Below are 27603 nucleotides of genomic sequence, written 5' to 3' on the forward strand. Positions count from 1 at the left end.
CATTTCTTTTGAAGTTATAAAAGGAAACTGTTCAGTGGGATAACCATAGTCTCATGGGTCCAACCATACAATACCTCTAAGGCAGAACAAATGTTGTTTACATACGATAAGGATTATGGAGAAAGTTTATTTAAACAGATTAACTCATGTTCACATGTATTAATGCTCCCTTTTCCAGCATGTGAATTCAAGTTAAAATGATCTTCGTTTTTTTCATTCAAAAATAATTATAGGGGGATTCGAATATTTGATCTGTTACTATTTAGTTTAAGAGCCTAATTAAATTAGAATAAATTTCAGAATAGAACAAGCACTACTACACCAACCTCAAGGAAGAAGGCTAATACCATATTTCACTTTATAAAGGAGAAGGGCATTTTTTGGAGAGTGGGTAAAGATAAGGGAAGGGGAAGAGGCCCAAAATGTTCTCAGGAGCCAGAGAGTAGTAAGCAGAGTCCTTTTTGTCTTTGGTCTTCATTCCTTTATTATGCTTTCTTCAAAAAGAAGTTGAGTTGGCATTAAAAAGGGCCTTTTAGGAATGTGAAATTTGAGCATGGTGTAATAGGCATATTTCTTCTCTCACCCCTCCCACTCCTCCTTCATACAGGTGACTATAGGGAAGCTTATAGTAGGCCAGATGGGAACAGAAACACACTGGCAAAAATTGTTTCAAGATGAAGAAAAAGAAAATAAGAAGGCTTACATGTAACATATCTAAGCACTAGGAAGTTGAACATGAATCTCAGGGCAGTCTAACCTTTTTAAAGATGCAAATTGCAGTCAAATGCTACAGAAACAGTAGCATTCTGTTTATCCTTTCACCAAGGGTGCAAACTGCTAATCAGGCTTCATTGCTGGGCTGGCCACTTTGTTTATCAATAAATAGGAAGTCAGTTAGACTATAATTTTCCTGCCCAGTACTGCTAGCCAAAAGGAAATGCTGGCATCATGGTAGTATGGAGTTCTAGTTGCATCAAAACTCAATTATTATTGTAATAATGTATGAGTATTTGCAAGTTGCACAGGCACACTACTTATATCAACAGAATCATGTAACATGTATTGGCAGAGAATGAGATTGGTTATACATAGACTAAGGGGACTGTCAAAATAGGCCTATCCTCCATCAGCTCAGCTGTGGAATCTTGTTGAAAAAACACACACACTGGAAAAGAGTTAACATGACAGATACAGAAATCTACATGTTAACACAACATAACAAAAACATGGTTTGACTAAAATCAAACAACAAATAGGCAATAATCTCAGCTCTAAAATGGAAAATTTGATTGGAATATGCTATAACTACCACTACAAACTCTATTACCACAGAATGCTTGTACACCTTCTAAAAGAGATGTTCAGAGTTATTTTCATGTCAGTGAAGCTACCTTCCTTACTATAGTAAGACCCAAATCTAAAATACAGAACAAGTTTAAAAGCTAACTTATTAACAAATGTTCAGTTGCACATGTATTAGGCATTCAGATTGTCCAAATAATGATCTTAGCTCTTTGTTTTATTTTTCTCTGTAAACATACATCTAAAGATGCATTTCAAACTTCAGGAAATTCCTGAGATGAAATACAAAAGAACTATAATTTCTACAACACATGCCTCTATTTTTTTCAAAAATTTTAATGGACTTCGGCCAAGATGGAGGCATAGGTGAAAACACTGTGCCTCCTCACACAACCAAATTTAAGGACAACAAAGATTCAGAAACAAAAACACAACCAGAACAGACAGAAAATTGAACTGTACCAAAGTCCTAAAATGAACCATTCATCAAGACCAGTAAGAGGGACGGAGTCAGCAGCCAGCAGAGAGGGGTCATGGCAGGAAAAAGTGGTGGTTGGCAGACCCCGGTGTGCAGGCAGCATGGGGATAGTAGACCCCAGCAAAAGGAGAAAATGAGCAGACCCAGTGAGGCACAAAAGGTGGTTTGCTGACCTTGGTCATACATTTGTGTGCAAATAAACCAGGCAAAAATGGGCAGTGAGACAGACTATGCAACCCAGGAACCCAGTGCTGGGAAATAAAGCCTAAAAGCACAGATTGAAAACACTTGTGGGGGTTGAGGTGCAGGGAGAGACTCCCAGCCTCCATTGGAAAGACCCACAACATCCTAGAACGTACACAAGCTCTCCCACCCAGGAACCAGCACCAGAAGGGCCCAATTTCCTGTGGGAAGCAGCAGAGGGGACTGAAATTCAAGAGAGAGTAGAACAAGCACCATTGCTCTCTCTCTCTGTGACCCCACCTCCACACACAGCATCACAACCCAGTGACTGGGTTGACCTGCCCTGGAGAACATCTAAGCCTCTGCCCCTCACTACATGACAGGTGTGAGCTGACCAAAAATTATGCCTCAAACAGAAGAACAGATCAAAGCCCCAGAGCCAATACTTTTAAGCCACCAAGAGATAGCCAGCCTATCAGATGCACCATTCAAAATACTGGTGATCAGGATGCTAACAGAACTGGTTGCTTCTGGTCACAAATTAGATGAAAAAATGAAGGCTACACTAAGTGAAATGAAGAAAAATGCACAGGGAACCAATAGTGATGGAAAGGAAACTGGGACTCAAATCAATGGAGTGGAGCAGAAGGAAGGAAGAAGCAACCAAATAGAAAAGAATGAAGAAACAAGCATCCCCCAAAATGAGGAGAGGCTTAGGAACCTCCAGGACATCTTTAAACGTTCGAACATCCGAATCATAGGGGTACCAGAAGGGGAAGGGGAAGAGCAACAAGTGGAAAACTTATTTGAAGAAGTAATAAAGGAGAACTTCCCCAATCTGGCAAAGGAAATAGACTTCCAGGAAGCCTGGGAGGCTCAGAGAGTCCCAAAGAAGGTGGACCCAAGGAGGAACACACCAAGGCACATCATAATTACATTAGCCAAGATTAAAATGAAGAAGAAACTCCTAGAAGCAGCAAGAGATAAGGGGACAGTCACCTACAAAGGAGTTCCCATCAGACTGTCAGCTGATTTCTCAAAAGAGACCTTATAGGCAAGAAGGAGCTGGAAAGAAGTATTCCAAGTCATGAAATCCAAAGACTTGCATCCAAGATTGCTCAATCCAGCAAAGCTATCATTTACAATGGAAGGGCAGATAAAGTGCTTCCCAGATAAGGTCAAGTTAACAGAGTTCATCATCAACAAACCCTTATTATATGAAATGTTAAAGGGACTAATCTAAGAAAAAGAAGATATAAAAACTATGAGCAGTAAAATGACAACAAACTCACAACTATCAACAACTGAACCGAAAACAAAAACAAAAATGAACTATGCAAATAACTAGAACAGGAAGAGAATCACAGAAATGGAGATCACATAAGGGTTATCAGAGGTGGGGGGAGAATTCGGGAAAACTGTACAGGGAATATGAAGCATAACTGGTAGGCATGAAATAGATGGAAGGGGGTTAATAATAGTATAGGAATTGGAGAAGCCAAAGAACTTATATGCATAACACATGGACATAAACTAAGTGAGGGCAGGATTGCTGGAGGGTGGTGGGGTATGGGATGAAGGGGGATAAAAAGGAGAAAAAAATGGGACAACTGTAATGGCATAATCAATAAAATATATGTTAAAAATAATTGCAGTTGAATAAAACAAAAGATGTCAGTCAAAATAACAAACAGCAAGAAATATGTTTGGATTTCATGTTTTCTAAAGTTCTTACATTGTCCAGGGTAAAGATACCAGTTAATTTTAGGCTTTATTAAGTATACTTGGTATAATTTCAAGAGTAACCAACATCAGTTAGAAATACAGTCACAACTTCTAATTTTAAAGAGTGAAAAATGGACTGACGAAAATAAACCAAAAAAGACAAATATTTTTAGAAGCAAAACAATATACATGAGACAAAGAAACAGAATAGGTGAGAAAAACAGGACAAAATATAATTGTATATTTAAATCTAAATTGATCAGTAATACATTAAAAGTAAGTGAATTGCCCTGACCAGCAGGGCTCAGTGGGTTGGGTGTCATCCCACATATGGAAAGGATGCGGATTTGATTCTAGGACACAAGCCTAGGTTGCAGTCCACGTCCTGGTTGGGGATGTGAACGAGGCAACTGATCGATGCTCCTGTTGCACATCAATGCTTCTCTCCCTCTCTTCTGAAAATAAGTAGATAAAATCTTTTAAAAAAGTGGATTAATGTTTCATTTGGAAAGCAGAGGTTGTCCACATGGATATAAAAGTTTAAAGAACAGGAGACATATTTAAAACATAGAGATATATGAAAGTTGAAAGCAAAAGGCTGAAAACAATATACTATGCAAATACTAATCAACCAAAAGAAAACTGATGTATTTGAATCAGACCACAAACTTTAAAGCAAAAAGCTTTTTAGGGGATAAGGAGCATCAGTGCATAATAATAAATGATTAAATATACTAGGAGGATATAATAATTTTACATTTGTATATACCTAATAACATAGGCTCAAACTACAAGCAGCAAAAATTGATAGAACTACAAACTGTCAAACTTTCCACTGGAGAGTAAATTTAAACTAGCTTCAGTAACTGATATATCAAGAAAATGAAAATCAATAAAGATTTGAATATTTTAATAACATGATTAACATAACTAACACAATCAACTTGGTATAATGAAAAAATATAGGAGTCTGCATGTAGTAAACAAAATATACACATTCTTCTTAAACACACATGAAACACAAATATGGCTTATGTATTAGGCCATAAACTAGAACTCAACAAATCTGCGAAAATCAGCACCATTCAGATCACATTCTGTAACCATCATCAATTAAGCAAGAAGTCAGTAACAAAAGAATATGTACATTAAAATATCTTCTATACACTTGGAAATTTTTAAATTCTAAGTCCCTGCTGCTCAAACTGTGGTCTTTGGACTGCTCTTGGTCCACAAACTCTGACAATGCCCACAGCACAAAGAGGTAAGTAAGAAATGGGGAGTATGAGTTTAGAAACTTTTATAAGCACTTGACATTACTGTGACACCCAAGCAGCATTCAATTATCTAACAATTCTTTTCCTTTTGCATTTTGCCAAAGTATAAGTCCACAATAGATTGGAAATATCTAAAAAATAAAACCAAGTAACAACCAATAAAAACCAAACTAGTTCTTCATCGCAGAGAATGTGGAAAGTACTCTTATCTATTTCATGGCTCAAGCAAGAGATAAAATGAAAATTAAAAAATACTTAAAACCAAATGATAATAAAAAGTATGCATTCTTATAGACCTATCTTGTTAGATTATAGTTATTTACCTTTTCCCCTCTGTCTCACCACCAGCCTTTGACATGTCCAGGTTTAGAGACCATGCAATCTTTGTTCCCCTCCTGCTGCCACCATGCCTGCTTGTATAGGTACTCAGTGCTTATTTAAATATTGGGTGTTTAGCTCTGACTGGTGAGGCTCAGTTTGTTGGGCATCACCCCCTAAACCAAAGGGTTGCTGGTTCGATCCCTGGTCGGGGCACATGCCTGAGTTATAGGTTCTGTACAGGAGACAACTGATCGGTGATTCTCTGTTATGTCAATATCTTTTCTCTCTTTCTTCCCCTTTCTCTAAAAATAAATAAATTCTTTTTCAAAAAGGAAACATTGTTAAGAGGTGAATTCAAGAAGAAAAAGGAATATGAATAAAAATAAGTGAAATGTAAAAAAAAAAGAATGAGGTATGTGAGAAGTGTCAGACTTACCTGAACACTGCAAATGAATTGAAGTCCCTAGTTCTAAATGGATTACAATCCCAGAATACTGAAAGAATTTGCAGATATGAACACAGAACTCTTGTCATAATCTTTGAAAAACCAGAGGGTACACAATGGTAACAAAAGAGAAAGAAAAGTCAAGGCACTAACTATCCAAGAAAGGAGAAAAAGATTAATTATGGATTATGCTGACAGATGAGGCTGAGGCTGATTACTGGCAAAAGATACAAATATTGGTTCTGCTGTTTAATGGCACTGTGACCTTGGACATATTTCAAAACTTTGCTATAAAGATTCAGTGAAATAAGATACATAAAGCATTTAATATAGCACTGCTTACATAGAAAACTCTCAGTAAATTGTATCTTATTACCATTTTTGTGTCTCCACATTTCAAAAACAGGGCAGTGACAACTAGGTACTGACATGGGTTTTTTAAGATCAAGTCTCATCAACCCAAGTCTCATCACTTTTCTGACAAGGTAGAGGTGTCAGGGGAGAAGGTATGCCTAGACAGGTAGATAAGGAAGGTATACTCATTTTGAAATGGCACTAGGGAAAAATCTCTTATAATATCCTTGTGAAAAGATTGAATTTTAGGAGAGCTATGTAATTGAATAACTATATTCACAGTATTGATTCACAAACTTGACCTCTCCATGCCTTAGGTTCCTTATCAGTAGAAGGAATATAATTGCACCTCACTGGATTGTTATGCAAACTAATATGCTTAGAACAGTGCTTGGCATTTAGTCATCACTACATAAATGCTTGTTAAATAAATGGGAACAGAAGTTTCTAGTGGCATACTTGTGCAGCACCTGGCTCCAATTTCTTTAACATTTCCATCAGAAATTGTTAAATTTTCATATGGTATGCTTGTCAAATGCTCAGATAATATAGATGCTGGACGATGAAATAAAAATTCAAAAATTTCTTGACAGGGCAGGGCTATGAAATGAGACATATAAGATAAAATTAAATCCTGGATAAAGATTCTAAGAAAAACAAAAATTTTTTTACCAAGTACTAGCTTGGCTTGCTAGAACTTTATGTGGACAAGAAAGGGAAATCTAGTTCATTAAAAGCTCATGCTCTCTCGCTGGTGTGGCTGAGTGGATTGAACACCATCCTTTAAGCCAAGAGGCTGCTGGTTTGATTCCCTATTAGGGCAGATTCCGATTGCAGGCCAGATTGCATGTCTCCCACCTGGAGACATGTGGGAGGCAGCTGATCCATGTTTCTCTCTTGCTCTTTCTCCCTCTCTTCTCCTCTCTCTAAAAATGAATAAATTAAAAATTAAAAAGTACTCAGCACACATAAAACAGTGTGTCTAGCAATTAATGCAAAGTTTAACTGTATTAGGTTGTAGAATGGGAGTGTCCTGATGAAGACATAGATCTGAAGATGGTAGACACATTGCCCATCATAAACTCTTCTCTCCCCTTCTACTCCTTACTTAGGTTCCTCCTAAGTAGTGGCTCTGAGTACAAGAAAGAACTGAGGAACATAGATGAATAGGAAGGGAATACAAAGCAATAATAGACCATATTTCTAACTCATTAGAATGGCAGGAAACATACTCAGGTGAGTATGTAAAGAGAGCTTCAAGATTTGTAAAGAAATATAATTAGAAGTTTATCAGGGCACCTAATGGCTCACTGTGTTATATGTTAAAATAAACTCTCCTCTAAACATGATTATTACAGGATTTATCTACTCTATTTCCTATAGGAAATCAAGATACTCATAGGCATTTAATCAAATTTTTCCCTCCTAATAATCCTTGTCCCTGACAAAAGATTTTTGTCATCCCACACTATGGAAAAGAAATTGAGGCAAAGAAGTAAAGAGAATTGCCTTGGGTTACAGAAAACTGGAATTACAACTTAGCATCTACTCTTAGAGTGCACAACATGAGCTTTGGAAGCAAGCATACTAGAATCACATTGTAGCCTTCAAGAAAAGGCTCATTTATCTTAATCTCTGGGAGACAGATTAATTGTATTTTCCTTAAAACATGCCAAAGACCTTGAATAAACACTTTGGATTCCTCATGTTTATTCTAATATTTTTCCAAATACTTAGAAATCCTTTGTTTGATGATTAGGAAGGTGCTAGAAACTAACTTAAAAAATCAAAGCAAGAATTTTTTTGCTAGAATCTCCAAGAAAAAAAATTAAAAGAGTTGTATCATATGCCCACAACATTTACCTAGGACAAGAAACTATAAAATAAGCATAAATTAAGATGGTTCCTCTGTCCCCCCGCCCCATAATCTGTTTCTAGCCCAACCTCACTGTCTAGGGACTGCATAGATAAAGGTCAAGTGAAAACATTTTTTTAACTAAAAAGGTCCCATGCATACATTAGTTATTGTTATAATGATTTACATATTTCACCTAATTATTGAAAAAATTTGTGTTCATTATAAAAACCTGGAAAATAAAGTTAAGCAAACCACAATGAATCAAAAGCACCCACTATGCTAAGAATCTTGTGTACTCGTTTAAAATTGGATATTTTCTAAGACTCATTTTATTGGTTAGGCCATGAGAAAATGAGCCAAAGGCTGTATCCTTAAGGGTCTGTGCTCAGTTTCCCTTTAATTAACTGGGAAAAAATGATAACTTATCCATAGAAAATTATCTTTTATTTTCTTGGCACTTGTCTCAGTAGAGTTAAGGCCACTACTTAATATACTTGGTGGTAAAAAGAAGAAATAAATTCCTAATTGTTTTTAACTGGCCTGAAAAATTTATACTACATTTCTAGGATTAAGTCATTTATCCAAACTAGCAAATATCATGGGCAAAATGGATTGTGACTATTTATTTATACACATAGTCACATGTGCTGGAGGTCATGATTTTAAATACATTTTGTTACATTCTTCCTTTCTCTTGGAGAAAAGACATACACATTGAGAAACCATACAAGGGCTGAGTCAAGAATAGGTTAATAATCACCTGGCTGCTGCGGCTCAGTGGATTGAGTGTCAGCCCTTGACCCAAAGGGTCACTAGTTTGATTCCCAGTCAGGGCACATGCCTGGGTTTTGAGCTAGGTTCCCAGTTGGAGGTGCAAGAGAGGCAACTGATTGATGTCTCTCACACACTGATGTTTCTCTCCCTCTCTTTTTTCCCCTTTCCCTCTCCAAAAAAAATAAATAAACAGAGAACTTCTGGCCAAGGTGGAGATATAGGTAGATACACTTTGCTTCCTCGTACAACCAAAAGAAGGACAACAACAAATTTAAAAACAAAAAAATAACCAGAACTGACAGAAAATTGAACTATATGGAAGTTTGACAACAAAGGACTTAAAGAAGAACTGGTAGGAGAGGTGGAGACAGGAGGCCAGGGTGAAAAGGACTAGAGGCAAGGCAAAGGCTGGAGGACTGACTGAGGCAGCCAAGGTGGGCACTGGTGAAGCAGGCGTCCCCACATTCAAATGTGGATAAACCAGGAGAGACAACTGGGGAGCAAGACAGACTGCACAATCCAGGGTTCCAGTGGGAAGAAATAAATCCTTAAAAACTCTGACTGAAAAAATCTGTGGAGGTTGAGGCAGCAGGAGAAACACCCAGCCTCACAGGAGAGTTCGTTGGAAATACCCACAAGGTCCAAGAACACACACAAACCCACCTACCCACCCATAAATCAGCACCAGAAGGGCCAAATTTGCTTGTAGGTAGTGGAGGAAGTGACTGAAAGCTGGAGGAGAGCCGAGTGAGCAGCACTGTTCTCTCTTGGACCCCACTCCACATACATACCACAACCCAGCAATGTCAGTTGCCCCATCCTGGTGAACACCTAAGGCTCCACCCCTTATTACATAAAAGGCATGCCAAGACAAAAAATATGGCCCAAATGAAAGAACAGATCAAAACTCCAGAAAAAAATACCACTAAGTGATGAAGAGATAACCAACCTACCGGATGCAGAGTTCAAAATACTGGTAATCAGGATGCTCATAGAAATGGTTGAGTATGGTCACAAAATAAAGGAAAAAGTGAAGACTATGAAAAGTGAAATGAAGGAAAATGTACAGGGAACCAACAATGAAGGGAAGGAAAACAGGACTCAAATCAATGGTTTGGAACGGAAAGAAGAAATAAACATTCAACCAGAACAGAATGAAGAAACAAGAATTCAAAAAAATGAGGAGACTATCAGTAACCAGAAAAAATGCAGGAGGAAAATAATGAGGAAAAGAAGGGAAAGGGTAGTCAAAGAATGTGTATAAAGGCCCCACGGACAAAGCCAAAGGGGGATAGAATTGAGGGCAGGAGGTGGTGGTTGGTGGAGTGGGGGAGAGTGGTGGCAGAAAAATAGAGACAACTGCATTCAAACATTAATTTTTAAAAAATGATTAAAAATTCAAAAAGTAAAAAAAAATGAAAAGAGGCTTTGGAACCTCTGGGACAGCTTTAAACGTTCCAACATCTAAATCATGCGGGTGCCAGAAGGAGAAGAGGAAGAGCAAGAAACTGAAAACTTATTTCAACAAATAATGAAGGAGAACTTCCTAATCTGGCAAGGGAAATACACTTTCAGGAAACCCAGAAAGTTCAGAGAGTCCCAAAGAAGTTGGACCAAAGAAGGAACACACCAAGGCGCATGATAATTACATTACCCAAGATGAAAGATAAGGAGAGAATCTTAAAAGCAGCAAGAGAAAAGGAGACAGTTACATACAAAGGAGTTCCCATAAGGCTCAAAAGAAACTTTGCAGACAAGAAGGGGCTGGGAAGAAGTATTCCAAGTCATGAAAGACAAGGACCTACATCCAATATTACATTATCCAGCAAAGCTATCATTTGGAATGGAAGCAGATAAAGTGCTTCCCAGATAAGATGAAGTATGAGGAGTTCATTATCACCAAGGCCTTACTATCTGAAATGTTAAAGGGACTTATCTAAGAAGAAGAAGAAGGTGAAAACTATGAACAGTAAAATGACAACAAACTCACAACTATCACCAACTGAACCTAAAACAAAAACAAAAACAAACTAAGCAAATAACTAGAACAGTAAGAGAATCACAGAAATGAATGTCACATGGGGGGTTATCAGTGGGGAGGCAGAGGAGGAAGAATGGGGGAAAAGGTACAGAGAACAAGAAGCATAAATGGTGTGTACATAATAGACAGGGGGAGGTGAAGAATAGTATGGGAAATGCAGATGCCAAAGAACTTAAATGTATGAGCCATGGATATGAACTAAGGTTGGGGAATGATTGTGGGAGGGGGACTACAGGGCAGAGGAGAATAAAGGGGAGAAAAATGGGACAAGTGTAATAGCATAATTAATATAATATATTTAATAAATAAATAAATATTTTTTAAAGGACAGATTAATAATCAGCAAAAGGGAAGAACAGTGGAATCTTTCCAAATAGTGAGCAAATGCTACCAGGAGAGCACCAAATTTCAATACCTTTCTTTTTCCCATCCTAAGAAAAAATTATCTCCTTACCTTTTTGTTCATAGCCACACCATCCTCACAGTCGAGCACTGCACAATCTACATTCAGGGACGGAATCTTCTTTATTTTCTTTTCATCATTTCCAGGTACATAGAGCACTGCCCTCCGAGGAATGTACTTGTGATTGGATAAGGAACTATATCCACGCCTGGGTACATCAGCTGCCAGAGATGCTTTCCTGTAGGAGACATAATTGGGATTGGTCCAGAATAGAATTCATTTACAAATTTTTGAAAAATCTAATTTTGACGCAAAATTAAAATAGAAAACATGGATACCCTTTTAAAATTATGGCAGAATGCAATCACACATAACAGCGAAGAAAACAATAACAACAGAAATAACCAAGAAACAAAATGTCATTTTGACTGAGGTTTAAAAATACACAACACTGTTTAGTGACACAGTTTTCTGAGAGAAGAAGGAGGGTATACCTATTTTTTCTAGGGAAAAAACTTTCAGTATTAGCATACTGTCCAGATATCACCAATGGAGAAAAAGGAGATATTTATATCCAAAAGTTCCTAAATAACAACACTACCCACAATTATATGAAAATAAAAAGATAGAAAACACACAAACTATGTAAGCATGAGTTTTTTCCAGCAGACTATTAAATGATTCAAGTTCAGTTTTGTCTTTTTAAAAAGATTTTTATTTATTTCTTTTTAGAGAGAGGAAGAGAAACATCAATGTGTGGTTGTCTCCCGCACACCCCCTACTGGGGGCCTGGCCTGCAACCTAGGCTTGTGCCCTGATTGGGAATCAAACCAGTGATGCTTTGGTTTACAGGCCAGCATTCAATCCACTGAGCTACACCAATAAAGGCTCAAGTTTAGTTTTAATAACAGACAAGGACAGTTGGTCATAGTTGGTCACTTCTCGAGTAGAGAGGACAGTTAACGAGAAAAGACCACTACTAGCTCTGTAATTGTGGGCAACTTCATTATCGGAAACTTCAGATTCTTCATTATAAAAATAATACTCATTTTGCAGGATGTTGAGAGGATTAAGAAAAAGGAAATAATGCACATGAAGCACATAGCCAGAGCCTAGAAGATTCTGGGCCTGATGTGGTTGGTAGTGGGCATAGCAAGAAGAGTTAGCAGCTGCTGTTGCTGTTAATGGAGAAACTTGAGCTGTCAGTAACCCCAGCCTGCTTCTAAATTCTGTGCTCTCCTCCTTTTTCTACTGTATTCAGTCTGGCTTCCTAAGGAAATAAGAGAAGTTGGCTAGAAGCTCCACTGGCTCACAGTAGCCCTCACCCCTCACCTAGTCCATAGCTTGATCCTGGGGAGATCAAATTTTAGCCCATAATATATGGTAAATGAAGGTGAAATCAGCTTTTATCTGGGGACCTGGCCCACAACCCAATCGTGTGCCCTGACTGGGAATTGAACCGGCAGGCCCATGCTCAATCCACTGAGCTACACCAGCTAGGGCTAACTTTAGCCTTGATAGCAGAACCAATCCTTTGCTGGTTCTGGTTTGCTTATCTGAAAATCAGGATCAGTCACATAATTTGCAGCACCCATTGTAAAATCAAAATGAGGAGTCTCTTGTTCAAAGTTTATTTGAAATTTCAAGATGGAGATAGAATAACATCAAACTAAGCACTAGACTCTTCTAAGCCCAGTCACACATCCATGACTGTCTTGCCCATAATAGACAAAGGTAAATGTCACGAAGCTGTTGAGGTTAAAGCTGTTGAGAGATTAAAGCCCTAGCAAATTGGTAATGCCCTGTTTACTCTACCCTGGCTAAATAACATCATCCTTTTCAAAAATATATCAGCTATACTCTTCCCAAAAGTTTTTTTGGTAATTATCCTAAGTTAATGCCATCAATTATTTCAAATGGCTATAATATTTTACCATGATTTATGACCTTCTGACGGTATATCTCAAGAAAAATCACTATCTCCTGTGGGGGCTCCCTTATTCTTCCTTGCAGCCAATCTTCATACTGAAGTTTATGAAGGTATGAGTCTGAGTCTTAATTTTTCACAAATAAGCACTGTGCTATGTGAGGTATGGTGAGAGATAGACAGATTTAAGAGTATACATGTTAGTGGATAAAGGACACATGGGCAAAGCAAAAGTGGGGTAGGATCAAGGGTGGGAAGTGAGGATGGGTGGGGTGGGAGGAGAGGTGGGGGGAAAATGGAGACAACTGTACTTGAACAACAATTTTTTTAAATGCCATTAATAAAAAGAAAAAGAAAAGGGAAAAAAGTAAGTGTATATGTATTCGAAGGCCTTTTATTTAATATAAAATACATTATGGTCTGCTAATCAAAGAATGCCTGAAATATCTGTCACCATTTTATACTGATTGAGAATTTCTGGTTTATCTTTTAAAAATGGAGAAAATATAATGATGTAAACAGCAGCAATCACATTTCACTTATTTTCCACACTGGAAACCAAAATTGTCAGTACACATTTCCTCAAAAATAGCAAAAAAAAAATGCTATTAAAAGAGATGAAATTTTTATTTTGCAGGTAATGCTTGGGGCAAAGACACTTCTCATCAGGATTTGTTGTAAACACATGTTTAACAACTAAAGCAAGAATCAGAATGGCTGTAGGGGAAAGACGGTCCTTCCTAGAGCTCTCACTGACTTTTCCTTCCCTGATGTCTCTGACAGCCTGATGTCTGGTCATCTGTGTTCCAGTGGTAACTGACCTTCACTTCATGAACACTGAGATTTCCTCCATGTGACATAGCTTCTTACCACCATTTTGGATCCAGCCACTATTATCTTTAAGTATACTGAATCTCAGAGCCTGGGCCACCCAGACGTGACATATGGGCCATTTGTGGCATGACAAGTAAGACCACTGTCATATGCTAAGCAAGACAGCAAGCAAATCATTCCTAGGACATTTACATGATGTATATTTTTTAAAAGAGATGATCATTTAAAAAATATTCTGTCATTATTAAAAATCTGTCTGGTTTCCCAAAGTCTTCTATAATCATCAAAATAATGTTTTGTTCATATCTTCCCCTGGTCTAAACTGTCAACAACTCCCCATTACCTACCTGATTAAGTTCAGTCTCAGTTGATATTCCATTCCTCAGTTTATATCCCACTATTCATATGAAGCAACTATCCACCCAAAGAAAATTAGTTATGATTGTCTCCACAATATGCTGTATTCACTCCATAAAACTGTATCTTTGTTTCTGCTGTGCTTCTGATGGCAGTTTTTCACCTCAATTTATTTGAACCTTATGGATTCTTCAAGTTTAGTTCAAGATCCACCTGACCCCTCAGCCTTTTCTGACCTTTCATCTTTAAACTCATTTGTCACTCATTAGCAAACCAGAACCAGCAAAGGATTGGTTCTGCTATCAAGGCTAAAGTTAGCCCTGCCTGGTGTAGCTCAGTGCATTGAGTGTGGGCCTGCAAACCAAAGCTTGCTGGTTCTATTCCCAGTCAGGGCCTATACCTGGGTTGGAGGCCAGGTCCCCAGTGGGGGACTTATGAGAGGCAACTACACATTAATATTTCTCTCCCTTTCTCTTTCCCTTCCCTTCTCTATTAAAATAAATAAATAAAATCTTTTTAAAAAGGCTAAAATTAATCAAGGTGACTATAAGCTTTCTGGAGAGCCAAATGATGATATCAATTAAGAGACTTTAAAAAGTGAGATTTTAAAAGGTTCTTACCCCTTGACACAATAAGTCTAAGTAATTTGACCTAATTCCTTTTAGGAATTACTGTAGACTGAAAGTTTGTGTCCCCCTACAGTTCATATGTTGAAATCTAATTGCCAATGGTATGGTATCAGGAGGAGGGGGCTTTTGGAAGGTGACTAAGTCATGAGGATGAAGCCCCCATGAGTGGTATTGGTACCCTTATAAAAGAGACCCCAGACTTCCCATCAAGATGGAGTCACAGGTAAACACACCTTGCCTCCTCACACAACTACAGAAAAAATGACAACAAGACTACAAATCAAATAAAACCTAGAAATGTCAGAAAATTCATCTGTATGGAAGTCCAACAAACAAGTATTTAAAGAAGCTACATTCATCCTGATGGGTAGGAGGCATCAAGACACAGACATGCGTGGAGAGGCATGGAGAGATGGAGAGGCACAGAGAGGCTTCAAGAGGCACAGAGACAGAGAGTGGTCAGTCCTACATCCATGTTTAATGGATAAAAATCGAGAGAGATGCCTCAGGAGTAAGGGATCCCAGACCCAAACCAGACCGCCCAGCCCTGGGTTCCAGCCCTGGGTTCCAGCCCTAGGAAGTTAAGTCCCCATAACTTCTGGCCGTAAAAAACTGGTGGTTGGGGCAATGGAAGAAACTGCAGAACTCATAGGAGACTCCTCTTAAAGAGCTCATAATGGACTCAAGACTTATGCAGACCCACTCCCTCTGGGATTCAGCACCAGGGTGATAGCTAGAAGGCCACCAGTAGCATAGAGGAAGAAAATTAAGTGACTGGCATCAGGGCAAGTGCCAGGAGACGGCTTCCTCCCAGACAAAACTCCTGAGGCCAGACAGCAGTATAGTCCCCTCTCTGAGGCCCCCCCCCACACACACACACACAGAGCCACAGAGCAGTGACACATGTTGCCCAGCCCTGGCAATTACATAAGGCTGCACATCATACAACTTACAGGTACGCTCTTCTACAATAGGCCAAGCTACTAAGCCAGTGAGTCAAAGCAGCTCTACCTAATACACAGAAACAAAGACAGGAAGGCTGCCAAAATGAGGAGACAAAGAAATATGGCCCAAATGAGAGAAGAGAACAAAATTTTAAAAAAACACAACAAAATGGAATGGAGATAAGCAACATATCAGATGCAGAGTTCAAAACACTGGTTATCAGGATGCTCCAGAAACTCAATGAATACAGCAACAGGAAAAAAAAAGACCCAGGCAGAAAAATGAAGGTTACATTAAATGAAATACAGAAAAAATCTACAGGGAAAAAACAGTGGAGAAGATAAAACCAAGAATCAAATCAACAATTTGGAACATAAAAAAAGATAAAAGCATTCAATAAAAACAGCAAGAAGAAAAAGAATTTTTTAAAAATGAGCGTAGGGTAAGGAGCCTCTAGGACATCTTCAAACGTACCAACATCCAAATCACAGGGGTGCCAGAAGGAGAAGAAGAGCAAGAAATTGAAAACTTATTTGAAAAAATAATGAAAAACTTCCTTAATTTGGTGAAAACATATAAGCTCAGGAAGTACAGACAGTCCCAAACAAGTTGTACCCAAAGAGGACCACACCAAGACACACCATGCCAAAAGTTAAAGATAAAAAGAGAATCTTAAAGCATCATGAGAAAAGGAGACAGTTACCTACAAAGGAGTTCCCATAAGACTGTCAGCTGATTCCTCAAAACAAACTTTTCAGGCAAGAAGTATTCAAAGTGATGAAAAGCAAGGGCCTACAGCCTAGATTACTCTATCCAGCAAAGCTATAATTTAGAATTGAAAGGCAAATAAAATGCTTCCCAGACAAGATAAAACTAAAGGAGTTCATCATCACCATGCCCTTATTATATGAAATGTAAAAGGAAAAGAAGATCATAACTATGAACATTAAAATGGCAATAAATTCCCAATTATCAACAATTGAATCTAAACAACAGCTAAGGAAACAAGCAGAACAGGAACAGAATCATAGGTATGGAGCTCATTTGGAGTGTTTTCAGTTGGGAGGGGAAAAAAGAAAGAATAGGGGCAAAGGTGCAGGGATTAAGAAGCATAATTGGGAGGCACAAAGTAGACAGGGGGATGTCAAGAACAGTATAGGAAATGGAGAAGCCAAAAAAACTTACATGCATGACTCATGGACATGAACTAAAGTGGTGGGGGATTGCTGGAGACAATAGGGGTACCAGGTAGAGCATAATCAATAAAATGTATTTTTTAAAAAGAGAGACCCCACATTGCTCCCTTGCCCCTCACATGACATGAGGACCCAGAAAAAAAGATTCAAATGGCAGCAAAATATAGTGGAAAATGCTTGGATGAACCATATGAAATTCCTGGTGCCTGATCATTTTTGGCCTGCAAAATGGTAACTTTAAAAAGTTCAACTCAACATTGTGAGTATCGCTCAGAAGATGGAATAAGAAGCAAGCCACAATAGCACTCTATCAACTTCCTCTTCAGTGAGAAGCAACATAACAGCTACCTCAGACAGGAGAGAGTTTAGCACAGTGCTTCAGCAGCATGCACATAGAGCTGCCATGATTATCTGACTCCTGCCACCCACGCATGATGCTAGTTAGCATAGCCCTGCATCAAGGATATTGTCTCCAGCACCCTCAGAGAGATCATAAGCTCTCTGACGGAGGGGCAGACATATATCTCCCTGACACTGGTCAGCACAGGGTTCTGTACATGAGAGTTATACAATTCCTGCCACCTTGTAACCTTACCAAAGCCCTGTGCAGGTGCACAGGGCTGATCTGCAACCATACTGTCCTTATTCTTCTTATTCAAGAGTCAAGTTGTAGTGGCAATTACAGATAGGAGGTCATTTTTATTCCCTCTCTCCTTTGCCATCATGGAACCTTTAATCCAATCCATGGCTTATTGCTTCTCCTACATTTACCTCCTTCTCTATAGTTTACATCCCAGTTTAGGGCCTCATTTACCTTTACCTAGATGACTATAGAAGCCTCTTATTTATCCTCACTTCCTCCACTTTGTTATTAGATGTTCATTCATTCATTCATTCATTCAGCCATTCATTACTAAGTAAATGAACACTTACTTAGTAAGCATCCACTGATTAGGTGACCTATACTAGCACACGTGGCAGGTACCTTTGTACAAAAAAGAAAATGGTGTTCCCTTATGCCTTCTAGCAGGTAGCATGCTGCTTGCTTTGGGGAGTAGAGGTGAGCTCAAACTCACCTCCTCTCATGTCCCTTGGTTGGTGCCCCACTCAGGGCGCACCCCACACAAGTGTATACAGTGGCCCTGACCTACACTGAGCTGAGCACTGTATGGAGGCAGCATAAAGAAACATGACATGCCCAGAAGTTCCAAGGAGGAACACCCAAAGGATGGCCTCCAAGCCAGGTCAGGAAGGCTAAAGGCCATACATGATGAAACTAAGAGAAAAAGAGACCAGAGGTGGCAAAACTGGAATATTGAGAAGAAAGGTGTAGAGACAGTCAGGCTTCAGGTTGTACTGTAGACTCTGAGTTCTGGGACGGGACTGTCACGGGGCAGGTGGCACAAACCTTTCATGGCTTCCCCATGCTCCCTCCCTCCTTGTACTGCTTGTGTGTCTTCTCCTTCCCATATGTCCCCATTTCGAAATCTGTTTCCACTTGAGTTGTGTTCAGTACTGGCTACTGTGTAGGAATACAACTGCAGGAGGTGACAAGATATAACTCAGGAGTGTCAAACTCATTTTCACCAGGGGCCACATCAGCCTCGCGGTTACCTTCAAAGAGCCAAATGCAATTTTAGGAATGTGTAAATGTAACTACTCCTTAACAGTTAAGCAAGACCTGGGTGCTACTGCCATGTAGAAACAAGGTGCCCAGCTGAATAAAACAAGGTACAGGGCCAGATGCCATTTGTGGGCCTTGTGTTTGCCACCTGTAACCCAACTTTTTATCATATTTCAAGTCAGTCAACACATGGGTGTATTCAAACAATATGCAAAACAGAGGCTTAAGATGAATTTAAAAAGATTTTTTGAAAGATGGCAGAGGAATGAAGGGAAGCCACACTAACTCCTCCCAGGACTAATCTGGATTTACAACTAAATTGTGAATAAATCACCCAGAACAAACAACTGAACAATAGCCAGAAAGAAGCCCAATAATCTTGGACAGACAGAAGACCCAGCTTAAGCACAACCTGTCCGGTAGGAGTAAGGTGGAGACTTGAGAATGCTGGCTGGGTGCCCACAGGTGGAAGGGCTGGAGGGATAACTGAGCAACTGATTGGATCCCCACTGAGAAATGTGGGGTCTAAACCCTAAGCTGGCATCCCTAGCCCAGAGCACCAGAGCCCAAAAAGTGCAGATGACAACCAATGGTGAAACATGGCAGGGTTGCTCTCTGCCAGAGACAGATGAGCTGGAGCATCTCTCCAGCATCTCTCCAGATGGCTGGATATGCAAAGAGCTGTTTAAAGGGCCAATGCACAAATTTTCATTTGTAACCACCTACCCTGGGCTCCAGAAAAGGTGGGGGCTGAGTGGGCTAGAGACGCCTGAGGAGACTGGGAATGGAAACTTTGGGGAGAGAGCTGAGAGAGTAGTTGCTGGGATCCTGGTGCTAAGCCATCACCCATACTGCAACAGCCATCCTGCTCAGGCAGACCACACCCCTCTGAGCAGCAGCAGCCTGAGGGGACACAATAGCCCCTACCCCAGGAGGGACTCTGCCCTGGCTCTGTGGTGCTTAATACTGACTTCTGAGTGCAGAGTGACTAGATTAACAACTGGAGGAGACAGCCACAGAGAGTAGATCCCTGGCAGTCTTGGAGCACGCTGCATAAGGTCAGATAGGGTCAATATCAGACAACACCAGAGGCAGATCCAGAAAGAAAAAACAGTGGTAAATAGTGGAGGCTACTGAGATGAAATCCACTGTGGTCTTTCCCATGACTTGCAATATTTTCTTTCTTGCATAGCTTTTAAACATTCATTTCTTGTCCATCAAGTTTGTTCATATTAAGTCACTAGATTTTATACTATAGTTTATTTCTCTCCTTTCTCATAACAGTATTAACATCTTTATATCCTTATTAATACCGGATCATTTGTTGTTGATAGTCGGATTGCTGGTGGGAGTTATTTTTGAGGGTGTGGGGTTGTTACCTTGGCTTTGTGGTTTTGTTCTGGCAGCACCTGCACAACAGCACAGAAGATTTGGTGGGTGGAGTGACCCTCAGTCAACCAGGTGGAGGGAAGGACCCACCAGTGAAAGACCCAACAACAATCAAAACCCAATTATATCCAGAGAGCCAACATAAATTGCATAACAGGCATCCAAAGAGCATCAAGTTCAGCCTTAGCTGATGTGGCTGGGTGGATTGAGCACTGGATTGCAAAGCAAGGGGTCACTGGTTCAATTCCCATCTGGGACACATGCCTGGGTTGCAGGCTGGGTCCCTAGTGGAGGGTGCCCAAGAGGCAAATACGCATTGGTATTTCTCACTCTCTCTTTTCCTTTGCCTCCCCCTCTCTCTAAAAATAAACAAAATCTTAAAAAAAAAAAACAAAGAGTATCAAGATCAAGGAGACTGCACCACTGAACCTCAGAGATCTCCTAGAAATTCACACCACAAAGTCAGGGAGTCAAAACAGATCAATTTAAGAAGCAGAAGCAAACAAGGAAAGTCTGACAAATAATGGGAGACAAAAAAAGAGACAACATCCAATCTAAAGGAAAGAGTGCTAAATAAAATAGAGGCAAGTAAACTATCAGATATTGAGTGAGTTCAAAATAATGATTATAAGAAGCTCAGTGAGAATTACCACAAATTTCAGGGACGCTATAAGGAACTATACCAGCATGAAAAAGGACACAGAAACTCAACAAGGGCCAAGAAGACATGAAGAATACACTTTCTGAATTGAAGAACACAGAAAGAAGAATCAAAAGCAAGCTTGATGAAGCAAAGAAATGAATCAGTGAGCTGGAGGACAAGGGAGAAAAAAACTCCCCAAAAGAGCAAGAAAAGGAAAAAAGACTCAGAAAGAAGAGGTCTTAAGGAAACTGCAGGACAACATGAAATGTTGATACCATGAAATCGAGATACCAGAAGGAGAAGAAGAGAGCAAGAGATAGAAAACCTGTTTGAAAAAGTAATGATGAAAAACTTCCCACCCTGGCTAGTGTGGCTCAGTGGACTGAGCACAGGCTGCAAACCAAAGGGTTGCCAGTTCAATTCCCAGTCAGGGCGCATGCCTGGGTTGTAGGCCAGGTCTCCAGGATGGGGCAAGCGAGAGGCAACCACACATTGATGTTTCTCTACCTCTCTTTCTCCTTTCTCTTCCCCTGTCTCTAAAAATGAATAAATAAAAATATCTTTAAAAAAAGAGAAAATTTCCCTAATTGATGAGAGGAAAAGTCACACAAATCCAGGAAGGACAGAGGGTCCATATAAACAATAACCCAAAGTGGCTCACTCCAAGGCATATCACAATTAAAACGGCAAAATTAAAAGACAGAGAGAAAATCTTAAAGGAAGCAAGAAAGGAACAAGAAGTAACATACAAGGGGGCCTGGATAAGACTGGCCACTAACTTCTCAACAGAAACACAACAAGACAAATGGGAATAGCAAGAAATATTCCAAGTAATGAAAAGCAAGGGCCTCCAACCAAGACTACCCTAGGCAGCAAGACCCTCAATTAAAATAGAAGGTGCAATAAGAAGTTTCCCATACAAAAGAAGGCTGAAAGAACAAACCTCCCCAAAACCAGATAAAGACACAACAAAGAAATAAAACTACAGGCCAATACCTCTAATGAACAAAGATGCTGAAATTCTCAACAAATTTTTGGCAAATTGCATCCAGCAATACATTAAAAAGATCATACACCATGATGGAGAGGGATTCATTCCAGGGATGCAAGGATGGTACAATATTCACAAATCAATAAACATAATACATCATATAAACAAAAGTAAAGACATAAATCACATGAATATATCAATAGATGCAGAAAAAGCATTTGATAAGGTACAATACCCATTTATGATAAAAACAACCACTCAGCAAAGAGAGAAGGAACATAATAAAGGCCATATATGAGAAACCTATAGCCACCATCATACTCAACAGGCAAAAACTAAAAGCTTTCCCACTAAGATTAGGAACAAGACGAGGATGTCAATTTTCACTACTTCTATGCAACATAGTATTGGAAATCCTAGCCACAGCTATCAGACAAAAAAAAAAAAAAAAAGAAATAAAAGGCATCCAAATTGGAAAGGAGGATATAAAACTGTCATGGTTTTCAGATGACGTAATAGTGTACATAGAAAACCCCATGGACTTCACCAACAAACTATTTGACCTAATAAGAGAAATTGGCAAAATAGCAAGATACAAAGTCCATATTCAAAAAATCAAAGGCATTTTTGTACACTAACAATGAAATATCAGAAACAGAAATCAGGAAACAAATCCCATTTGATACAGCAACAAGAAAAATAAAGTACCTGGGAATAAACCTAAGCAAGGAGGTAAAAGACCTGTACTCAGAAAACTATACAACAATGAACAAAGAAATTAAGGTAGACACAAATAAATGGAAGCATATACCGAGTTCATGGATTAGAAGAATTAACATCATCAAGATGTCTGTACTTCCCAGAGCAATTTATAGATATAATGCAATCCCTATTAAAATACCAATGACATATTCATAAATATAGAACAGACATTTCAAAAATTTATATGGAACTGGGAATGACCCCAAATAGCCACAGCAATTTTGAGAAAAAAGACCAAAGTACAAGGGATCACAATACCTGATATCAAACTACATTCCAAGGCCACTATAATCAAAATAGTCTGGCACTGGCATAAGCACAGATGCATAGATCAATGGAACACAATAGAGAGCCCAGAAATAAACCCATGTCTCTATGGTCAATTAATTTTGACAAAGCAGGCAGAAGCATAAACTGTAGTAAAAATAGCCTCTTCAAGAAATGCTGTTGGAAGATTTAGACAGCTACATGCAGAAAAAGGAAACTTGACCAATAACTTACACAATATACAAAAATAAATTCTAGATGAATAAAAGACTTAAATATAAGTCATGACACCATAAAATTCCTAGAGGAGAATATAGGCTGGAAAATTTCAGATATTCCACACAGCAATATTTTTGCCAATATGTCCCCTAGAGCAAGGGACATAGAGGAAAGAATAAACAAATGAAACTTCATGAAAGTACAAAGCCTGCACACAGCTAAAGAAAATACCAATAAAAGGAAATGGGAACCAATGGTATGGGAAAATATAGTTTCCAATGATACCTTGAACAGGGTTTGATCTCCAAAATATATAAAGAACTCACACAACTCCATACCTGGAAGACAAACAATTCAATTAAAAAATGGGCAAAGACCAGAACAGACACTTCTCTAAGGAGAACATACAGAGGGCCCATAGACGTATGAAAGGATGCTCAGCATCACTAGCAATCAGAGAGATGCTAATTAAAACCACAATGAGATACCACTTCACACCAGTCAGAATAGCCATCATAAACAAATCAACAAACAATAAGTGCTGGCAAGATTGTGGGAAAAAGGGAACCCGAGTGCATTGTTGGTGGGATTGAAAACTGGTGCAGTCACTATGGAAATCATTGTGGGTATCCTCAGAAAACTAAAACCAGAACTGCCTTTTGACCCAGCAATGCCACTGCTGGGATTATACACTAAGAACCCTGAAACACCAACTCAGAAGAACCTATGCACCTCAATGTTCATAGCAGCACAATTTGCAATAGCCAAGTGTTGGAAGCAACCTTAGCGCCCATCAGTAAATGAGTGGAACAAAAAACTGTGGTACATTTACACAATGGAATACTATGCAGCAGAAAGAAATAGGAGCTCCTACCCTTCACAACGGTATGGATGGATCTGGAGAGCATTATGCTAAGTGAAATAAGCCAGGCAGTGAAAGACAAATACCATATGACCTCACTTATAAGTGGAACTTAATCAACAAAACAAACAAGCAAGCAAAATATAACCAGAGATGCTGAAATAAAGAACAAACTGAGAGTAACCAGAGGGGAGAGAGGAGGCGATAATGGAAAAGGAAGAGCCATCAAGGAACACATAGAAAAGACACATGGACAAAGCCAAAGGAGGATAAGATCGAGCAGGGGAGGTGGAAATGGGTGGAGCTGGAGAGTGTGATTGGGGGAAATTGGACAGAACTGTACTTGAACAACAATAAAAAATGAAAAAAATAAAGTTTAAAAAAGATATTAAAAATAAAAATTAAATTAAAAAAAGAGAGATGAGTTGAAAAAATCTGGTAGACTTTTGGTAAATTCTCTCTATAAAAGGGTCAATTTTTTAGATAAGAATTCCCTCAGCGGGCCCAGGAGTTTCTTCTTCTTGGAGGAGGGCCCCCTCTTGGCCTTAGTTTGGCCATCTCCCTTTCCTCTTCCTTCTGATGCCACTTATCAACCATTTATATAACTAGAGGCAGAGCTAGTCCCCAGTGCTTTAGGGGTTCTTCACCTGGGAGTCAATACAACCATTATGTGGGCAGCTGTTTTTTAAATATATATTTTTTGATTACGCTATTACAGTTGTCTCATTCCCCCCCATCATTCCCCTCCACCTTGCACACCCCTCCCCCACCATTCCCCCCTTTAGTTTATGTTCATGTGTCATAAGTTCTTCAGATTCTATATTTCCCATACTATTCTTGCCCTCCCCCTATCTATTTTCTATCTACCGTCTATGCTACTTATTCTCTGTACCTCCCCCCCTTCTCCCCCCAATCCCCTGTTGTTATCCCTCCATGTGATCTTCATTTCTATGGTTCCACTCCTGATCTAGCTGTCCTCTTAGTTTGCTTTTGTTTTAGGTGTGGTTGTTAATAACTGTGAGTTTGCTGTCCTTTCACTGTTCATGTTTTTTATCTTCTTATTCTTAGCTAAGTCCCTTTAACATTTCATATAATAAGGGCTTGGTGATGATGAACTCCTTGAATTTGATCTTATCTGAGAAGCACTTTATCTGCCCTTCCATTCTAAATGAAAGCATTGCTGGATAGAGCAGTCTTGGATGTAGGTCTTTGGATTTCACGACTTGAAATACTTCCTTCCAGCTCCTTCTTGCCTGTAAGGTTTCTTTTGAGAAATCAGCTGACAGTCTGATGGGAACTCCTTTGTAGGTGACTATCCCCTTATTTATTTCTTGCTGCTTCTAGGATTCTCTCCTTCATTTTCATCTTGGCTAATGTAATTATGATATGTCTCAGTGTGTTCCTTCTTGGGTCCAACTTCCTTGGGACTCTCTAAGCTTCCTGGATTTCCTGGAAGTCTGTTGCCTTTGCCAGATTGAGGAAGTTCTCCTTTATTATTTCTTCAAATAATTGTTCCACTTGTGGCTGTTCCTCTTCCCCTTCTGGTACTCCTATAATTCAGATGTTGGAACGTTTAAAGATGTCCTGGAGGTTCCTAAGCCTCTCCTCATTTTTTGAATTCTTGTTCCTTCATTCTTTTCAGTTTGGTCATTTTTTTCTTCCTTCTGGTTCACTTGATTGATTTGAGTCCCAGTTTCCTTTTCATCACTATTGGTTTCCTATGCATTTCCCTTCATTTCAATTAGTTTAGCCTTCATTTGTTCCTCTAATTTGTGACTAAAATCAACCAGTTCTGTGGGCATCCTGATGACCAGTGTTTTGAACTGTGCATCTGATAGGTTGGCTATCTCTTGGCCACTTTAAAGTATTGGCTTTGGGGCTTTGAGCTCTTTTTCTAGTTGAGCCATAATGTTTTGGTCAGGTAGCGCCTATTACGTATGAGGGGCGTATGAGGTGTTCACCAGGGTGGGGCAACTCAGTAGCTGGGTTGTGAGGCTGTATGTGGGGGCAGGGGCAGGGAGGGGCAATGGCTTTTGTTCTACTCTTTCTTGAATTTCAGTCCCCTCTGCTACTTCTCGCAAGCAAACCGGGCCCTCCTGGTGCCAGGTCCCAGGTATGTGGGCCTGTGCACCCTCCAGGACCCTGTGGGTCTCTCCAACAAACTCTCTGTGAGCCTGGGAGCTTCTCTGGGCATCTTGACCCTGAAAGTTTCTCCAATTGGTGCTTTCAGGCTTTAACTCCCAGCACTGGGGCCCTAGCCTGTGCGGTCTGTCTCACTGCTCACTCCTTCACCTGTTTTATCTGTGTGCAAATGTGTGACCGCGGTCAGCCAGCCACCTTGAGCCCCCACTGGGTCTGCCCACCACCACCCCACACCTGGGACCCACCAACTGCTGCCTGTGCTCCTGGGTCGGTTAGGCACTTTTGCCTGCCCAACTCTGCTCTGCCAGCCACTGACTCTGCCCCTCTTACCAGTCTGGCTGAATGGTTCGTTGTTGTCGGACTTCTGTTACAGTTCAATTTTCTGTGTTTTGGTTGCATTTTTGTTACTAAAACTTTGTTGTCTTTAAACTTGGTTGTGCGAGGAAGCACAGTGTTTCCACCTACACCTCCATCTTGGCCAGAAGTCACCGGGAGCTTTGAAAAACTGTCAAATTCTGGACCTCACCACTGCCATCATATTCAATTCACTGGTAACAGGGCCCAGGTGCTGTGTTTTTGTTTTGTTTTTAAGCTCTATATGCCCTTGCCACTTAAGAGAGGTGTTGCTGCAGACCAGCATCACTGGTCTCTTATCTGTTCTCATATGAGAGTCTCCCATCTCTCACAGTAGCATTTCCTGTCACATGGCAGCTTTGAGGCTCTAACCCAGTCCCACTGAATCAGAACCTGCTTATTTACAAATCTCCAGAGGGTGCTTATCACATGAAAGATTGAGAAACTGCTCTAAGTTGACTCAAACTTGGGGTCAAATTACAATCACTTGGGGGAGCTTTCTAATGTTGACACTAAAGCCCCCTCCACAGAAAGTTTGATGTTATTAGTCTGGGGTGAGGCAGGCCTAGGCTTTGGGACTTCCAGAAGCTCCCTAGCAGATTCTGATGCATAGCCATGTTGGAGAACCACTACACTAGATGATTCCAATGTGTAGCCATGACCCTAATGCAGGAAATTCTGCTCCAATAAAAATGTCAGAGTGAATCATATACTACCCATATATACATATACAGTGACAGTAATAAGATCATAACTGAAAATGCAGCAAACATGAAAAATAACCGTGTTTATAGAAAAGTCTTTCTTATTAAAAAATAAACACTCAAATTACTAATATTAAAAATAGAAGTAATAATCAACTAAGCTAATGTCCACTTGAGCATCTACAATTTAGTATGTGACTTGCAAACTCAAGTTAGTAGTTTATTTACTTAGGTGGGAGGTAGTACAGAGGTCTCTACTTCAGCTGCACATTACAATCACTTGGGGAACTTAGAAAAAGAAAAAAGCCAGGCCACACCCCAAACCAATTAAACCCAAGTCCCACAGTGATCCCAGGCATTAGATTTTCTTTAAAGGTCCAGGGAGACTCTGAAGTGCAGCCAAAGATGAGAACCTCTGCACCAGGGTTTGCAAGTACAACCAAGTGTTTTATTAATCCTAAAAGGACTTGGGCTGTTGGTCATAAACAGTTGCCAGAATGTAATCCTACCAGATTTAGGCAGGGGAGTTGAATAACAATTATGCAACTTGCCACTAATCAAGTGACTAGGGAATGGTAATTTTAAGAGTGGAAGTTT

General features: G+C 39.6%; 1 protein-coding gene across 1 annotated transcript in view; it reads right to left on the bottom strand.

Annotated features, from left to right (window-relative positions):
- Nucleotides 1-27603, bottom strand: part of CLYBL (citramalyl-CoA lyase) — a 271761-nt gene that overhangs the window by 100907 nt on the left and 143251 nt on the right. The window contains exon 2 of the mRNA XM_037065807.1: nt 11213-11399. Coding sequence (XP_036921702.1) covers nt 11213-11399 — 187 coding nt within the window. The remainder of the gene's footprint in view (nt 1-11212; nt 11400-27603) is intronic.

Source organism: Sturnira hondurensis, unplaced genomic scaffold, assembly GCF_014824575.4.
Source record: "Sturnira hondurensis isolate 20B ecotype Veracruz unplaced genomic scaffold, ASM1482457v3 Scaffold0016184, whole genome shotgun sequence".
Taxonomy (NCBI): Eukaryota; Metazoa; Chordata; class Mammalia; order Chiroptera; family Phyllostomidae; genus Sturnira; species Sturnira hondurensis.